Raw genomic sequence first — 17,375 nt, forward strand, 5'->3', positions numbered from 1 at the left:
AAGTAGTGCTCTGTTGAGGTACCAACACACTTTTCTTAAAATTTAGCCTTAGCCCAAACACTTTCAAATGGTCGAGAACAGCATCTCGATGCTGGACCGCCAACTGCTCCGACTGCACCAATATGAGCCAATCATCTATATAGTTCAGTATGCGGATGCCCTGGAGTCACAATGGAGCCAGGGTTGCATCCATGCACTTTGTGATAGTGTGGGGTGATAAAGCTAGGCCGAAAGGCAGCACCCGATATTGGTAAGCTTTGTCCCCGAAAGCAAACCTGAGGAATTTCCTGTGCTGCGGAAGGATGGAGACGTGGAAGTATGCATCTTTCAAGTCTATTGTAACACACCAGTCCTCAGACGTGATTTGACAAAAAATCTGTTTCAGTATGAGCATTTTGAATTTTAATCTCTTTACTGCCCTGTTTAACTGACACAGATCTAAAATAGGCCGCAGCCCTCCATCCTTCTTTGGAACTATGAAGTACCGGCTGTAAAATCCAGACTCTCTGCTGTGGGGAGGAACCCTGTCTATAGCCTCTTTTTGCAGAAGAGTCTGTACTTCTTGCTCCATAACCAGAGCCCGCTGAATCTGGGTGGGTGTAAATGCTAGTAATGCCGTAAATTACTTTTACCTGTCGCAACATTCCCTACTCCTGCCTTCTCTTATAAAATAACAACTTTTATCATAGTAAAATCATTATATTGTGCGTTTTGTTGTTTATACTATAAAAATTATAAATTATATTTGTATTACTCACATCTGTTTACCCTGGCCTATTCACTCAATTAGATTATTCTGGGACTTTTTTGGTATACAAACCCTTGCCTGCCTATCATTTGTGGAGTTGGTTTGCTTTGCGCACAAAACTTTCTATGGATTTGACAGGTTCATCATGAAACCATCAATATCAATAATGAACCTTTATTGTTATAAGTGTACATCACCCTGCCAAAAAAAAATTCTAAGATGAAATCCTTGTCCTTATGGGGACATGTATCTCCATGAGGAAATAAGTTTCAATTAAAACGTTTTTAAAAAAGTGCGTATATGTGTGTGTCCTAGTAAACCCTATGTTATAAGGACAAAATGTCCCCACAAGGATGGCCATATCCAAAATCCTTGTCCTTATGGGCACATTTTTTGGTTCCCATAAATGATCAGCTTATAACTCACACTAAATAGTTGAATAATTGAAAATGTAAAAATACAGAAAGTTCTGCCAGAAAGACTCAGGAGAATTAATGCTGTAACAATAACATTTATTTAGGAGCTCAGCAAGCAACCAAGTTCTTTGGTGTAGGCCCCCTTCGTAATTCGCATTCAGAGGGTACGGAATCTGCGTATCCTGCTTGAATACGAGAGTAGGGGCGCAGCTCACCCCTGCAAAGTAAGGAAGGGGGCCATCTGGTGGTGGTGGGGTAGATGGAGGGAAAGACATCCTGAAGTCTTCAGGATAGAGGGGAGATCCCATCTGGTGGGGTTGAGGATGAAATGAAAGCCCGGCTGGTTGAGTAGGGGGGGATGGAGGAAAGGTCCCATCGTGGTGGTGGGGAGGATGGTGGTGCTGAAGTGGCAGTATCTGCAAACTCAGACATGAGTAAGTACAACCTTTATATGCTACGGTAAAGAGTATGATTGGATAGATGAGAAGATAATTAGTGACGTAACAATCGAGTCTTCCTGGCAGAACTTTCACTAGCTTCATTTTTCTGTAATTGGTAGGTTTAGAGGGGATAAAATATACAGTTTGCTGGTATCTATGGAATGTCCTCATAAAATATGGTAACTCAGTGTGTGTGTGTGTGTGGGGGGGTGCGTGCATGCATGTGTGTGTATTGTGTTATAAAGTCCAAATCTGAGAAAGAAAAGATTGACTTATTTACTCAGAATTGCAAGTTTATATTTTGCAATTCTGACTATAACACACAAAATACATTTGTTATTTTTTATTCAGTGATGGAAACATGTTTCTATATTATTTAAATAAATAGCTTGTTTGTAGGAGTCCAATATCTCAAATATGTGTGTTAGATAAGAGAATCATCAAAAACAAACAGTGTTGGAGTACTCAGGGCAAGGACTGGGAACCACAGGAATTTATAACCAAAGGTATTTTACAAGTTGTTCTTTTGCAAGATGACATAGTGATCTTTACATGTAAATAAATTGGGTGTCATTGTAATAAAAAAGCAGAATATATCTTTAATATTATATCATAGGCAGATTTATATTTAAGAATCATGTCCTTAGTAATTGTGTTGAGAATGTCACATTTTACAAAATGATTCTTAAAAATCAAGTTTGTCAGGAAAAAAATCTTCTGCTTGTGATATCACAATTGACAATTAATAGATATGTTACACTGATTAAATATATCAAAATAATTATAAATATTTATACAGAGACCTATAGTAATTTTATAGAGAAAGCATTTTTTGAGTGCTTTTTTTTTGAGAAAGCAAAAGTACTTTTTTGATAATATGAAATCCCATTTATAGAATGAACCATGCATTTGTTATGCACAGAATATTATTCAACTGTTGCCAAAATATACTTTTTAAATGATTTAAATAAAAAAATGCCATTCTTGAACACATTTTCCTATTTCAGACAAATATGGCAAATTGTAAATTAATAATAATTAATAAATAAATACTGATGAAATAGCTCTATGTAGCATTTATATACTTATTCAGATCACTTCTGAAACACCTATTTCAGTGATGCAATCTTGCAGAAATGATTAGACAGATCTGTTGCTTGATGATTTATTTCATAGCAGTTGAACAAACTGTCCTACAACAGAAATATGTTACATGTGGTGTCTTGTTTTGTAGTCTGAAGTGTCTAAGTGTACAAAGTGTACATCCTGTTGGTACAATTCCATAAACTGTGTGCCCTCAGTTGTCAGTGTAGTTAATATTGAACAAGAACTTTGAAGAAGTTAAAGACTGAACAAGATCTTGTTGAAGCATTTTTTGTTCTTCATTCATTCTCTTCAGAATCAAAGATCTGAGGCACAACAGCCTTCTTTTTACATTTCAGCAAAATGAAAAATGTTGAAAATGAAAAGCTGACTCTGAGACGGGAGTTGGGGCTCACCAGTGCTGTATCCTTGGTTGCAGGCATCATGATAGGTTCAGGAATTTTTATGTCTCCACAGTTTGTTCTGATGTATGTTGGGAGTTCAGGGGCAAGCTTGGTTGTCTGGGCAGTGTGTGGTATAGTATGTATGTGTACTGCTTTCTCGTATGCTGAGATGGGCACCATTATCAGAGAATCAGGGGGCAACTATATCTATATCCTGCAAATGTATGGACCTTGTCCTGCATTTTTTGTAGCCTTTACAACCATGTTTGTGATTAAACCATTTGGAATTATAGCTGGTTCTCTGAGCTTTGCTAAGTATGCTGTGGCACCATTTTACCCAGGCTGTACACCACCTATACTAGTGGTCAAGTTTATTGCCGCAGCATGTGTCTTGGTGGTTGCAATTATCAACATGCTAAATGTACGTTTTACTATGGCTACTCAGGTAGTGTTTATGGTAGCCAAATTTTTAGGTCTAATGATAATAGTTATTGGAGGAATATCAGCACTTGTACAGGGAAACTATGGAAGCCTCTGCAACCTAGAAAGTGCCTTTGCAGACACAAAGCTTGGCATTAATACCATTGGATTGGCACTATATCAGTGCCTGTGGTCATATTCTGGGTGGTACAACTTAAACAATGTCATTGAGGAGGTGAAAAGACCAGAGGTGAGATTAAGTTCATGTCTTCTGCAGTGTAATGATTTTGACATTATAGATATACCAGATGAAGTAAAGTAACACATTCAAGCAAGATAATTTTATTATTATGGTGATAAATGCGGATGTCACATAAAACTACAACATCGTATGCTTTTTTAATATATTAATCTCATTTATGAACTGATTTTGTCTTTCAGGTGAACCTGCCAAGGGCACTAATGGTTGCTATTCCCATGGTAACGGTTCTGTACCTACTAGTCAATGTCAGTTATTTGGTTGTTATGACACCCACAGAGATGGTATCATCCAGTGCAGTAGCTGTCACTTGGGGGTAAGGTTCTGAGTGCTATAATAAATATATAACACTGTTAAGATATAATTATGTGATTTAGTTTGATGTACTTAAACCCATAAAATGTGAAATTGTATTATATATGATCTTGATATTCTTGTTGACACAAGGATTTTTGTTATATGATGTGTAAAAACTTGTTTGTTTCTTGTGAAAGGAATAAAGTATTAGGAGGGTGGGGCTGGGTGATGTCCGTTGCTGCAGCACTCTCAGCCTTTGGTTCTCTAAATGGATCTTTTTTCAGTGGAGGACGGGTGTGTTACGTAGCAGCAAGAGAGGGACACATGGTAAGAAAAATTGTTTTGGAAATAACTGAAAACAGTATGGGAGTCAAATCAGTTGTTTGAGTGTATACAGAATTTGTAATTCACACTCTCTTATATTACAATAACCTAAAATATTAGGGTGGTTTCAGGAAAAGTAAGACAAAAAAGCTTGGATTATTGATTAATTGCCTTTTCAAATCAAATACATAATTCATTAATAATTGTCAGATCTTTGGACACTGTTAATACACATTTAAAAGAATACACATCTTTTTAATTTGGTACTCTTCTGCTTTTGGCCCTCAACATATATATATTACAACATGTATATTTTACAATATTCAGGGTCTTTTTGACCTCAAATGACATTTGCTGAACTTTTTCCCTGACCAATTTGTTGCCCTAGGCAAGATTTTACCTGGTGCCCCTTGTATCAAGGTTCAGCACCAACATTACATGTTATCAGTCTAAATTGTGGAAACACTGGCACTGTTTTAATATTTTAATGCCTGTTGTTGTTTTATATGTTGGTTTTGTTTTAAAAAATGTACCCTAAATCCAGTATATTATAATGTATGTATTTATATATTTTTAAAGACTGATGATAGTTAAACTATACATACACAACATTACAGCCTAAACACAAGTAGCAAGAGTAATTGCATAACATTCGTGCACAAACTTGTTAATTGAGAAATTGCTAGTGTTTGTTTTTCAGTAGATGGCAGCAATCTTCCACTAAACTCTGCACATTCATGTTTTCACCATGAATTAAACTGAGAAATGTTTATATTTAATGTGTATTTTACAAAAAAATGCTATTTTAGATAAACCTGTATATAAATATCATTATTAATTTGTGTTTTAAATGTGTTTATAAATTTATTTTTTTACCCAGAACAGCTGCTTGCCTAAAGTTTAAGGTAAAATAACTGGAATGAATTAGCGAACATTCATATTATAATTAGATAAAACGTTCATTCATAACTTTACCTCTGTCTTTATCCCCTTATTCATTATCTTCCCTGCATGAGACGGCTTAGGTCTTTTTGACACTGTGAATTCGGCAATCCGTCATAAATAATCAGGCAACTTTCACTGTCTGGCGTAAGCGACCAAGCACCCTAAAAAACGAAAGCAATCCTGTCCACATTAGATGCATGAGAGGTGATGTGACACAACAAATTCCCAACTTTAAACTCATTGTTTTATATCTGACGCACTAAAGCACTTGCTGGGTGGGGGGAGATTGATGTGGCAGGTGTGGCAAAAAAAAGGAAAAAGAAAGGGGAGGAATGCGATACATTAACGAATGAAAAATGCAAGTTATTACCTGTTCATGGTCATTCAATAGCCGCGTGTGGTGTCCAGGTTAGACATTAAATACTAAATGACAGCTTCTGATATATTTTTGTATAGTTTATTCATCTCCCTCTTGCTGGTGTACATTTGGATATTGTGTGACATAGTCCAGTGTTTAGTGAGGATTTTACAGAAGTGCCGCAGGCATGATTTCAGCCTCTGTGCTCGCGCTGGCCACTGGAAAAGTGTCTAAAGAAGGTTTAAAAGCTTTGTCGTTTCAAAGAATAGCACAACTGAGGCGCGCTCTGCTGAGCCAAACTAAAATATATAAACAACACTTGGGTGATGACAGAATGCAAGCAATTGCATGAACAGGCAAGTGAGGGTCAATTGTTCATCCACCGCCAGCCCTTAGTAAGGGAGACCTTACTGGCCGAGGTTTCTCACAAAACAAAAATAATAAACAACCAAATTTCAATTAAACCAAAAAAGGAAGTTGTATATGGGCATACAAAACAAAGTTTCAATTAAACAATACACAAAATAAATCAAAACTCAGAAAAAGGACAAAAAGACAGGTGTATTATACAGAGTTCACAAATCAATAATTAGGTTAGGATTCAAACAAGTGATCCAAAACAAAATTATAAAGAATGAAATAATGAATAATTAAGGATAATGAACACAAACAAATATCTTAATCAAAAACACTCAAGCCACAAAAAAGATATAAGGATGAAAATACAACTCGAGCAGCATGTATCAACACAACTATGACAAAACAGCGGTGACGTCACTGCACTGACTGCGATCCTCCTGAAATTCACACAATTGATTAAAAAGACAATTCATGTTATTCCTTTGAACAGGGAAAAATGTAAACGTGAACCTACCGTCACTAAGCTGCGGAATCCGGTACACAGAAAGATGAGGTCCCTTTAATTGTTCACAGTAGTTATTCATACATCACAACTACAAAATAATACAAGAATGTTACTACCCGACCAGTTGTTATACTCTAAATGTCGAAGACAAGCCATTAAAACCTGTTATAACCGCACTTGAAGGGCACAAACGCCCGCACAGCAGCCGGCAGATACAAACGGGAAGGTCCTAAAACCACGTCTGTGATGGACGCTAAATTACCACATCAAACCGTTGCTCACTAAATAAAAGCAATAAGCAATTCAGCTGCTACTACTACACGCTGGATATCTCTGTTTACCATGGTCTACTTACCTCAAAATGGTCGCAGCACCCCACCACACCACGCAGCACCAGACAAAGGCACGCTAACAACAGACGAGAACCCCACAGGTGCGCTCTAACCTAAATACGGGCGCAACTTAATGACGTCATGCCATTTACTCCAACGCAGGCAAATGGGCTTCAAGCTCATCATGTCACACGAAGCTAAAATCTACTTGGCTGCACAGAGCGCACATTTACTGACGAACTGTCATTCACGGTGTGCGCGCACTGGCGCATTTTCAGTTCATATGGAAGCATAACTTTCATAGGAATTCATTGAAAGCACTCGCTTTGCATCCACTCCCGTTATTAAAGCGGCGGTGTGCATGTTCCTTTTGGTTAGAATGACTAGTGATTTAAAAGCCCAGATACCGTTATTACCGGTGTTGTCACATCACACTTTGATTAACTGGTGGAAAATATTTACACCGTCACATCCCTACTGTACATTCCCGAGATGGATGCGCATTGCTTAGTTTATCAGAGATAAGGACAAGAACGTCTGGGTTACATATGTAACCCTCGTTCCCTGAGGAGGGAACGGAGACGTAACGTCAGTGACTAATGAATGGGGGTTTCGCCTAGAAGCCAATCAACTTTGAGATCTTAGAAAGCGCCCAATGGCAGTGCCAATGCCATGGGCATGCGAGATATGCATGCGTAACTCCGCCTTCCCACATGGGTATATAAGGAAGTAGCTGACATGATTGCATTATGTCACCTGCTGAGGAGCTAAGACTGAACTCTCAGCCTTTCCAGTGGTACAGCGGATGTGGCAGATGGACGTTACGTGGTAATGAAAGGGAACGTTCAGTCACTCTGAGTAACGTCAGTGACTGACGAATGGGGGTCCCAATGTAAGCACGCCACTTGGCTTACACCCTGTGTAAGCATGAGTGCCCTGGCGTAAGACTACTACAGCAGAAAGCATCCCACTTATCACAGGAGTTACCAAGGTACACAGAGAGGCATATTACAGTTGGAAATATGCGGCAAAAGGCCTATCCATAGGGAGGACTTAGGAATACACATATGACCCGTTAAGGGCTGCATATGTAAGATCACTGGGGTACCAGCCGCAGGTGGATTTAGAGTGTGCCCTAACCTGAAGGTGGCATGGTCGCCCCTGCTGCTGGTATGCCAAAACAATGGTGTCCACTATCCAGTGGGACAACCTTTGCTTTGAGAGAGCCTTCCCTTTTAGCTTCCCTCCATTACAGACAAAGAGGTGGTCTGTGGTCCTGAAACACTGCGTCCTGTCTACGTAAGCATGGAGAGCGCGTACTGGACAGAGCAGTGCCAAGGCTGGGTCTGCCTCCTCCAAAGGCAGCGCTTGCAGGTTCACCACCTGATCTCTGAACGGAGTGGTAGGAACCTTGGGCACATATCCAGGCCGAGGTCTCAGGATCACGTGAGAGTCACCCAGCCCGAATTCCAGGCACGCTTCGTCAACCGAAAATGCCTGCAGGTCCCCTACCCTCTTGATGGAGGCCAATGCGGTCAGGAGCGCTGTCTTCATAGACAAGAACTTAACATCTACTGACTGCAAAGGCTCAAATGGGGCTCTCTGCAGTGCATCTAAAACTACTGAGAGGTTCCAAGAGGGTACAAGAGGAGCGAGAGGAGGATGTAGTTCCTCGCACCCCTCAGGAATCTGATGATCAGGTCGTGCTTACTTACTGGCTTACCATCAGAGATGTCATGATAGGCAGCGATAGCGGCTACGTAAACCTTAAGGGTGGAAGGAGACAGCTTTCGATCCAACCCTTCTTGGAGAAATGACAGCACCGACCCAATCAGGCATTTCCAGGGGTCTTCTTGGCGAGAAGAACACCAGCTGACGAAGAGGTTCCACTTCAATGCATAGGCCTGTCTCGTGGACTCAGCTCTAGCGGAAGTGATGGTAGCCACCACCGGAGGTCCGCGTCCCATCCAGGAGCCACACATGGAGGTTCCAAAGATCGGGATGCGGGTGCCCCTTCCCTGAGAGAGGAGATCCTGTCTCAGAGGAATCGGCCAGGGAGGGGCTGTCGCAAGGAGTAGCAGTTCTGAGAACCAGGTCCGGCCATGCCAATATGGGGCGACCAAAATGACCTACCCTAGACCGCCCTGGTGGTTGTGGTACGCTACAATGGCACATGGCACATGGCACCCCAACCCATAGTGGAAGCATCTGTTGACACAACAACATGCCTGGAAACTCGTTCTAAGGGTATACCGGCCCGTAGAAAGCTGAGATTCGACCACTGGGTGAGTGTCTGTCTGCAGGCCCGACTCACTGGGACCCGGAGCGTGCCAGACTGCCATGCCCATCTCGGGACTCGATCGCTAAGCCAGTGTTAAAGCGGTCTCATATGAAGCAATCTGAGCAGTGTCACTGTGGCTGCAGATGCCAGATATTTCAGTGGAACTGCACACTTGCTCTCGATTTGATGGAGGCAAGTCAGCAGTGACAGTGCACGCTCGCCGGTAAGCTGCACACGCACCTGCGACTGAGTCGATCTCCATACCGAGAAAAGAGATCCTCTGCACTGGGCAGAGTTTGCTCTTCTCCCAGTTGACCCGAAGGCCCAGACGGGCTAATTGGTGGAGAACCAGGTCTCTGTGTTCACACACCTGCTCTTGAGAGTAGCCCAGTATAACGGTCTGTGTCGAGGAAGGATGGACACATGTAAGTATGCGTCCTTCAGGTCGATCGCTGCAAACCAATCGCATGGACGAACGCATTCGAAAAGACGTTTCGCAGTCAACATCCTGAACGGAAGCCTGTGAAGGGATGGGTTCACGACACGAAGGTCCAGGATTGGTCGTAACTCACCGGTTATGCCTGAGAGGGACGTGAGTGGCATGGCCTGGGGGCGGCGCACACTGCCGTCACCGGTCTATGGGTGCTCAGGGATGGGTTTATCAGTTCTTTCTTTATATTAGGGTGCTGCTGACCCGTGGGCTAGCAGCTGAACAAAAGATTCTCCCCCGGCCCTCCACCACGGGAAGAAGGGGTCCTGCCACCGTCCCCTGAAAAGAACTGCCTATCCCTGAGCTGTCCGCATCAGGAGCACCACTTAGCCTGGCGTTTAGCGGGCTGCGGGGCTGGCGCGGACTGGGGCGGCTTCCTGCGCCGCGCTCCGCAGCACGGCACGGGTGAAGGCTGCTGTTGCAGCCACGCGGGAGCAGGGGGGCCACAAGAGGTCGCCCTCAGCGGCGAGGAGGCTGAGGCAACTGTGCCGGCGGCGCTTTGGGTGCAGCAGTGGGCCGCTGGGGCAGTACGTGTTTGATGGCCTCAGTCTGCCTCTGGGGATGGCCAAGAACTGTTGGGCGCAGTCCTCGACTGTGCTGCTGAAAAGGCCAGCCGAACTGATATGGGCAAGTTGAAAATGGCGTGCTCTATTTTATCTTCCCACATTGACCAGGTAAGACCAATTGTCTCTCCCGGACCACAGCTGTGGACATCTCCTGACCCAGGGCGCATGTGGTCACCTACGCCACCCGAGGGGCGGGATCAATGGTGACACGCAGCTCGTAAGCCCTGGATGGGCTCTGTCCTCGTGCATACGCATCGGGGCGGCAGCTTAGACAAGCCAACAGGCTTGGGAGGGTGCTTAGGATAGCCTCAGGTCAAAGCACTCCTTGGACACCGTAGTGTGCAACAGAGCGTCTGACTCAGGGGGGGGGACCCCAGTGTACCCTTAAGCCATGACCCCTTGAGGGCAGAGAAGGCGGAGGAGGCCTCCGAATGGTCACGGGAAGACACGGGATCTCCCAGACCCCGTGTGCTCCTCATGCATCTCAGGAGCGAAATGGCATTGGGGACGGTGCCCGCAGCTGTCACGTGCCGCCCCCAAAAACCAATCGCTACACCGCGAGCACCCGTGACAGGGTGGAGTTCCACACCAGCCCGAGGCTGCCCAGGATAACATGGCTGTGAACTCTAGGTCAGATCCTACAGTGCTAACACACCTGGAGGCGGAGCATAGCCGAATCGTCATCCCCAAAGGACTCTAACCCACCTTGAGATGCGGCAATCAACCTCTCGCTGCTATCTGGAGTGTGAAGATAGGAAACGAAAGGGGTGTCAGCAGACGGTCCCGCCACTTCAGTCCAACACTCGCTGGAAGCGATATGCGAGAGGGCGGGAGTGGCCTGAGGAATGATCGCCGGGGTTCTTAATACCACAGCACTGCCCTCAGGTCACTCAGGGCCACCAGCCAAAGTACCACCTCTCTCGGAGATGGTAGATCGGGGTGTGGCAGAGGGGACTCTGTCTCTTTGTAGAGATCATTGAGTCTCGACCACAGTATCGCGATGGTCATGTTCCCGCAGAGGGAACACAGCACATCCACAAACACTGTCCGAACGTGCTGAAGCCCAAATACGTCGGGCAGTGAAATGGGCCCCAAAGACAGCAACAGATATCGATCGCACCCGGAAGTGCACGGGCAAACCGTCTTGAAAAAGACGTGCCACACGCAAGCTCTTTTTGTGAAAGCTCTGCAGAGTGCCGAAGCGCACAGCTGTTGCAGATCACTGCACAGATCGGCAGGCAATGTGAGATCGCTGGAACGCACCGTTACACTAACACCATGGAGAATCGCTCGTCTCGAAGACTGAAGAGAGAACTTCAGCATTCAGGCTTCCAGGAGTGAAGATATGCTCTTGGCTCCGAAGCAGAAACATAATGCGATCATGCCAGTTACTTCCTTATATACCCATGTGGGTAGGCGGAGTTACGCATGCAAATCTCGCATGCCCATGGCATTGGCACTGCCATTGGGCGCTTAACTCAAAAGTAATACAGGAGTAATGTAACACATTACAATTCTGAGACAGTAATATTGTAATGTAAAGAATTACTTTTAAATAGCAGTAATAAGCAATCTGTAATATATTACAGTTTGGAAGTAACTTGCACAACATTGCTCACGATTAATCACAATTTAATCGGACCTTTTTATCAGTTGTAAATGTATCTTAAATTAAGTTTAAATTAAGTTTTAATACTCCAATCAACATAGGTATGGACAAATAATCAATCAATCAATCACTCAATCAACTTTATTTATATAGCGCTTTTACAATGACAATTGTTTCAAAGCAGCTTCACAGTGCTAAAAAGGACAATATTGCAACAACATTTTATTTGGCTAGTTTAAATTGGATAGTTTATAGAATTAAATATGACCTAATTAATACATTTAATTTGTAAATTTAGTTGAATAACTTGGATCATAATGTTAGTGTCCCCAAATGAGCAAGCCAAGCTAAAGGCGGCAGTGACAAGAAACCAAAACACTATCAGGGAATGATGGAGAAAAATAAACCTTGGGAGAAACCAGACTCAGTCGGGTGCCAGTTCTCCTCTGGCGTATTATTAAACAGTGTATAATTATTATTCTGGCAACCCTACAAGTCATAAATCATATTAGATAGGAATATTCAAAATTTTGGTTATCAAGCAAGAGACAGGTTCATTTACATTTACATTTACATTTAATCATTTAGCAGATGCTTTTATCCAAAGCGACTTACAAAAAAAGGGGAGAGTAATAGAAGCAACGGAACAGACAAGGCCAATGTAGTAAAGTTCGTTGTGTTGGAAGGAAGAAGACATGGGTCGGCAGGACTGCTGACAACTTTTATTATAATTATTACTCAAAATATAATGTCAAGTTCAAGTTCAAGTTCAAGTTTTTTATTGTCACATTACCACAGCACATGTGCCTCGGTAAGTGAAATTCTTGGGAGCATGCTCCAGAAATTTGCAGAAACAGTTAACATATAACCATACAAACTTCAACAGGTAAAATGTGCAATGTGCACATACATAGTCAGTACACACAGTGTACCATTGGCATGCTTACAGTTAGTGCTACACTACACATTATACTCACAATATACATACACACAGTTAACATCACATTACACTATACATTGTTTACGCAATTACACAGAATATACAAACTACATTATTGATATATATACACATAAAAATAAAAATGCTGAAGTGCCACAGATTGTACATGAACTGGAAGAAATGTGATGGATGTGCCTGATGTAACAGGTAGATGTTAAATGCAGTGTGTGTGTATATAGTGCAGTGTTGACTCTTAAAGTTAAGTGCGGTGTGTGGTATGCCTTATTGTGGGAGTATGGTGAGTGTATTATTTTTGAATGTTAAGTAATCTAATAGCCTGTGGGAAAAAGCTGTCCCTAAGCCTGCTAGTGCGGGATCGGATGCTGCGAAGACGTCTACCTGAGGGCAGCAGAGAGAGCAGTCTATGGGACGGGTGGCTGGAGTCACTGATGATCCTCCGGGCTTTCCTTACACACCGCCTGGTGTAGATGTCCTGGAGGGAGGGAAGCTCACCTCCAACAATGTGGCTGGCAGTTCGCACGACCCTCTTCAGAGCTTTACGGTTGCCAGCGGTGCTGTTTCCGAACCAGGCAGTGATGCAGCCCGTCAGGATGCTCTCTATAGTGCAAGTGTAAAACGATCTGAGGATGCTGGGGCTCATTCCAAACTTCCTCAGCCGTCTCAGGAAGAAGAGGCGTTGATGTGCCTTCTTGAGCACTGCTTCAGTGTGTGCAGTCCAGGTGAGATCCTCGCTGATGTTAACGCCGAGGAACTTAAAGCTGCTTACCCGCTCCACAGGTGTCTTGTCGATGGTGATGGGTCTGTGTTTTCGGCTCTGTCTCCTGAAATCCACCACCAGCTCCTTGGTCTTGTCGGTGTTGAGTGAGAGGTGGTTCTCCTGACACCATTTAGTCAAGGTGCTTACCTCCTCTCTGTAGGCCGTTTCATCATCCACACATGTCCACACTCCAGTGTGTATCTTTCTCATAAACACTCAGGAACAGTTTTACTTCCGGGTTGCGGCCTTTCCGGCTTCCGGTAAACTCAGTCTCTCAGGTGGGTGTGTCAGGAGTCTCTCTCTCTCTCCCAGCTCATTCCCGGTCGCGGCTTAAATGCGCTCTCTCCCTGCCAATTACTGCAATCAGAAACAGGTGTTCGTCATCTGTGCTTGACCTACTTACCTGCCGCTCCGCTCTGAGCTCTCTCTCCCGCTGCAGACCCCGCAGAACCACGCCCCCTTTGCCACATACCCCCACCCCCCTCCCCGCCTACGGGAGAGGAAGTCAGCCGCAGCCATCTGAACACCCGGCCTGTGGATCACCTTGAACTTAAAAGGCTGTAACGCTAGATACCAACGGGTGATCCGGGCATTGGTATCCTTCATGCGGTGGAGCCACTGCAAGGGCGCGTGATCCGAACAGAGGGTGAACTCCCGCCCCAGGAGGTAATAGCGAAGGGTGAGGACGGCCCACCTGATGGCCAAACACTCCCCTCCACCTCCTGGGACAGGACCGCGCCCAGCCCCCTGTCCGAGGCGTCCGTCTGCAGAGAAAAAGGGAGAGAAAAGTTAGGAGCTTGTAGGAGCGGCCCACCACACAGAGCCGCCTTTAACTGAGTGAAAGCCTGCTGGCACTGCTCCGTCCACCGAACTGTATCTGGTTCTTCCTTTTTAGTTAGATCAGTCAGCGGGCTGGCGAGGTCCGAATAATTAGGTACAAACCTCCTATAATATCCCGCCAGCCCCAGGAACTGTCTAACCTCCTTTTTGGTCTTGGGTCTTGGGCAGGCCGCAACCGCTGCGGTCTTATTAATTTGGGGACGCACCTGCCCATGACCCAAGTGGAAGCCCAGATATCTTACTTCCACCCGCCCAATTGCACACTTCTTCGGGTTGGCCGTGAGCCCCGCCCTTCTCAGCGACCTGAGGACTGCTCGCAAATGCTGCATATGACGCTGCCAGTCACCACTATAAATGATGATATCATCCAGATAGGCAGTGGCATATGCAGCATGCGGCCGAAGAATTCGGTCCATCAGACGCTGAAAAGTCGCGGGTGCCCCGAACAGCCCGAAAGGAAGCGTAACGAATTGGTGTAATCCAAACGGCGTGGTAAAAGCGTTTTTTTCTTTGGTTACTGGAGACAAGGGGATCTGCCAGTAACCCTTTGTCAAGTCCAGTGTCGAATAAAAACGAGCAGTACCTAGCCGATCAAGCAATTCGTCAATCCGTGGCATGGGATATGCATCAAATTTCGACACCGCGTTGACTTTTCTGTAATCCACGCAGAAACGGACCGAGCCGTCAGGTTTTGGAACCAAAACGATCGGGCTCGCCCAGTCACTGTTGGATTCTTCTATAACCCCCATCTCTAACATTGCCTCTAATTCTGCCTGAACCACTTTTTTCTTGTGTTCAGGCAATCTATATGGTCGGCTGCGTACAACCACGCCCGGCTCGGTCTCAACGTGGTGTTGTATGAGGTCTGTCCGACCCGGTAGGGGCGAGAACACGTCGGCGAAATCCGCCTGTAACCGTTTGAGGTCTATGAGCTGGGAGGGCGAGAGGTGATCTCCCCCCGGGACCAGAGCAGGAGATTGTGACTTTTGAACCGCCTCTGGTCCGAGATCATCCTCTCCACTCACTACCGTCGCCAGCATCACAGCCTCTGCCTCAACCCATTTTTTTAATAAATTGAGGTGGTATATCTGACGTGCCCCGTCCCTGTCAGATCGAATTACCTCATAGTTCAGATCCCCTACTCGTCGTGTGACCTCAAACGGTCCTTGCCACTTGGCGAGTAATTTGGAACTCGAGGTGGGGAGTAATAGAAGTACTTTCTCTCCCGGTGAAAATTGTCGTAATCTAGCCCCTTTGTTGTACAGCTGTCTTTGTTTGTCTTGAGCCTGTAACAAATTCTCCATTGAAAGCCGCCCCAGCGTGTGGAGTTTTGTTCTCAGGTCTAACACAAACTGAATTTCGTTTTTACTAGCGGATGGTCCGTCCTCCCAAGCTTCCCTAATGACATCCAAAACCCCTCGGGGTTGGCGGCCATAGAGAAGCTCGAAGGGGGAAAACCCCGTGGAGGCTTGGGGGACCTCGCGGACAGCGAACAAGAGAGGTTCTAGCCATTTGTCCCAATTTTTGGCGTCTTCGTGAACAAACTTACGAATCATTGTTTTCAACGTGCGATTAAACCTTTCTACCAGCCCGTCTGTTTGTGGGTGATAGACGCTGGTCCGAATAGATTTAATGCCCAATAATTCGTAAAGTTCGCGGATTGTCCGTGACATGAACGCCGTGCCTTGATTGGTGAGAATCTCTTTTGGGATTCCCACCCGGGAGATTAGAGAGAACAGTGCACTCGCAACACTTTTCGCCGAAATGTTACGCAGTGGCACTGCCTCGGGATATCGTGTTGCATAATCCACTAGGACTAATGCAAAGCGATGTCCGCGGGCTGACCGCTCTAATGGCCCGATGAGGTCCATACCAATTCTTTCGAAGGGGACCTGCATCAACGGGAGGGGGCACAATGGTGCTTTTGGTTGGGCCGGTGGGTTTACCAACTGACATTCTCGTGAATGCCCGGCCAAAAGAATCGGGCCATGAGGCGGTTTAGTGTCGCTGTTTGCCCTAAATGCCCGGCCATCGGATTGTGATGAGCCGCCTGGAAAAGCATTTCCCGACGGCTTTTAGGAATTAACAACTGGGTTGTAGTCTGTTTTGTCTGGGCATCTTGGGTCACCCGATACAACCTGTCCTTTATCAGAGTAAAATAAGGAAAGGTGAGCGGTTGATCAGGACGGAGGGGATGGCCGTCGATGGCACAGACCTGATTGAACGCATTTTTGAGCGTTTCATCCTGGGACTGTTCCAGGGGAAAGTCATCGCGTTCCGAAAACACTGGCGTTTCCGGAGCGCTCGGTTCCCCCGGATCAGTGCCCAGTGGTCTCGGTTCCACCTCCCCCGCCTGCGCGACCGCCACCTTCCCTTTCTCTTTTTTTCCCCAAGAGGCATCCACACACAAACATCCCAATAATTTATTAAAACCTGGCCAATTTGTCCCCAAAATCAGTGGATGCCGGAGGTGCTGGTTAACGGCCACCTCAACTCTATGTTTTTGACCCCTGAATAGAAAATCCATCGGGACTAAAGGGTATTCTCTCACCTCCCCGTGCACACACCTCACCATAACCATGCGGCGCTTATCCCATGCCCCGGATTGAATCAGGCTTTGGTGTATGGAGGTCTGGTTACAACCTGAATCCACCAAAGCTTGATAAGTACCCCCCTTGATACTCACGGGTATTTGGTACAGGCCAGCGTGATCGGGGGCGGCGTGTGGTGCGTCGGGGATCCAGACCAGTGTCCCCACCTCCATCCCCGGACACTGATCAATAAACTGTCCGGGGTCCCCGCAACGCCAGCACGCCGGCCCAGGTTTCCCCGCGGCCCTAGTGGCTGGCAGTGGGGTCATGAATTGGCTTGGAGAGAGCGGGTGCCGGGAAGCCGGCAGACCGGGATCCTGAGCTCCTCCCCTTCCTCTCGCTGACGGCTGGTACCCGACGGCTGGATCGACTGGAGCTCCCGATCTCCA

The 17,375-nt window shown here is 45.5% G+C and overlaps 1 protein-coding gene across 3 annotated transcripts in view; it reads left to right on the plus strand.

The window, feature by feature from the left end:
* The window catches only part of zmp:0000001267 (b(0,+)-type amino acid transporter 1), a 168,448-nt gene that overhangs the window by 41,203 nt on the left and 109,870 nt on the right, over positions 1–17,375 (plus strand). For 2 of the 3 annotated variants that reach the window (XM_067456014.1, XM_067456012.1), the window contains exons 2-3: positions 3,953–4,086; positions 4,265–4,394. In XM_067456014.1, coding sequence (XP_067312115.1) covers positions 3,953–4,086; positions 4,265–4,394 — 264 coding nt within the window. Of the gene's footprint in view, positions 1–3,002; positions 3,762–3,952; positions 4,087–4,264; positions 4,395–17,375 lie in introns of those variants that run through there. The other variant, XM_067456013.1, reaches the window with a different exon arrangement.

Source organism: Pseudorasbora parva, chromosome 10, assembly GCF_024679245.1.
Source record: "Pseudorasbora parva isolate DD20220531a chromosome 10, ASM2467924v1, whole genome shotgun sequence".
NCBI lineage: Eukaryota > Metazoa > Chordata > Actinopteri > Cypriniformes > Gobionidae > Pseudorasbora > Pseudorasbora parva.